Genomic DNA, 1,237 nt, shown 5'->3' with positions numbered 1-1,237 from the left:
TTTTTTTTTTTTTTTTTGCACTGAATTTCAGCATCTCCAGGAGTTCATCATTCTCCAGGAGTTCCCAACCAGCCAATTGATTGGTGGTGATTTGCCCAGGCTCCCTCTGGTCTTATTTTATAATAGCAATTGAATATTTTCAAGCATTGATTGGTGTTTGGAAAGTCCCTCGAAGCTGTTGAGACAGAGGGTGGCTGTGCCCAGCTGAGAGGGGCCACCCTGGGGTGCTGCGTGCCCACAAAGGGCCTTTGCTCCTCCTCAGCACCTTCCTGCTGCTGGGCAAAAGGCTGAAACGGTGTGAAAAGTGCAAACCTGGAGGTGTGGGGGACGTGTAGGGCGAGGGTGACGCCCCACGGCTCGTCCCTCAACCTGCTGCGGTCCCGCAGGTCCCGCAGCGTGGTCCAGATCAACGCCAGCATCCGCTTCGAGCCCTCCAAGATCAACATCTTCACCAAGGACTGCAAGAGGAATGGGAAGGATGCCACCTGCATGTCGGCCTCCGTCTGCTTCACCGCCCTCTTCCTCTCCGCCCACTTCCAGACGGCCAGCGTGGGTAAGGGCACGGCTGTCCCGGGGCACCATCCCTGTCCACGCCTCGGGAAGGTCTCCAGCCCCAAGGCTGCCCAGGGTGGGGGTGGTGGAGTCACCGTCCCTGGAGGTGTTTCAGGAGGGTCTGGACGTGACTCTCGGTGCCATGATCTGCGTGACAAGGTCTTGGGTCAGAGGTTGGGCTCGAGGATCTCAGAGGTCTTTTCCCACCCAGGTGATCCTGTGAGTCTGTGACTCAAGACACTGGTGTGTGTGGAGCAGAGCACCTTCCACACAAGTTCCACAGACTATTCTGGGTTGGGAGGGACCCAAAAGGATCACCAAGTCCAACGCTTAATTGAGTGGGATCAAACCCCTGGCCGTGGTGGGAATAATGCCAAGGTCAATTATTACCAGCCACGACCAACTGAGCTTATCTGAGGGTCCTCCAGGAGCGTTTGGCACCACCTGCCTCATCCCTTTCCACCCACTAATTTGTCCCTATCCAGGCTGAGGCAGCAGGGATGGTGGCTCTGCCAAGGAACACCCCAAGGATAAACCATCCCTGTGTTTAACCCCCTCTCTCCCCTATTCCCCTGAGCTTTGCTGTGCCGTGGGACGTGTGACAGGGGTGTCACCACAGGCAGGGCAGGAGGGGCCGTGCCCGGCCCACGTCCCACAGAGCCCATCCCTCCTCCCCCTGCAGCAG

General features: G+C 57.6%; 1 protein-coding gene across 1 annotated transcript in view; it reads left to right on the top strand.

The window, feature by feature from the left end:
* Positions 1 to 335: 335 nt before the first annotated feature.
* The window catches only part of ITGA11 (integrin subunit alpha 11), a gene marked incomplete at its 5' end in the record, with an annotated part of 13,224 nt that continues 12,322 nt past the window's right edge, over positions 336 to 1,237 (top strand). The window contains one exon of the mRNA XM_027898686.1: positions 336 to 549. Coding sequence (XP_027754487.1) covers positions 336 to 549 — 214 coding nt within the window. The remainder of the gene's footprint in view (positions 550 to 1,237) is intronic.

This window comes from Empidonax traillii, unplaced genomic scaffold, assembly GCF_003031625.1.
Source record: "Empidonax traillii isolate 1590-97213 ecotype Southwest subspecies unplaced genomic scaffold, ASM303162v1 scaffold616:size383281, whole genome shotgun sequence".
Taxonomy (NCBI): Eukaryota; Metazoa; Chordata; class Aves; order Passeriformes; family Tyrannidae; genus Empidonax; species Empidonax traillii.
Note: the sequence above shows the minus strand (reverse complement) of the source record. Positions and strands in the feature narration are given on the sequence as shown.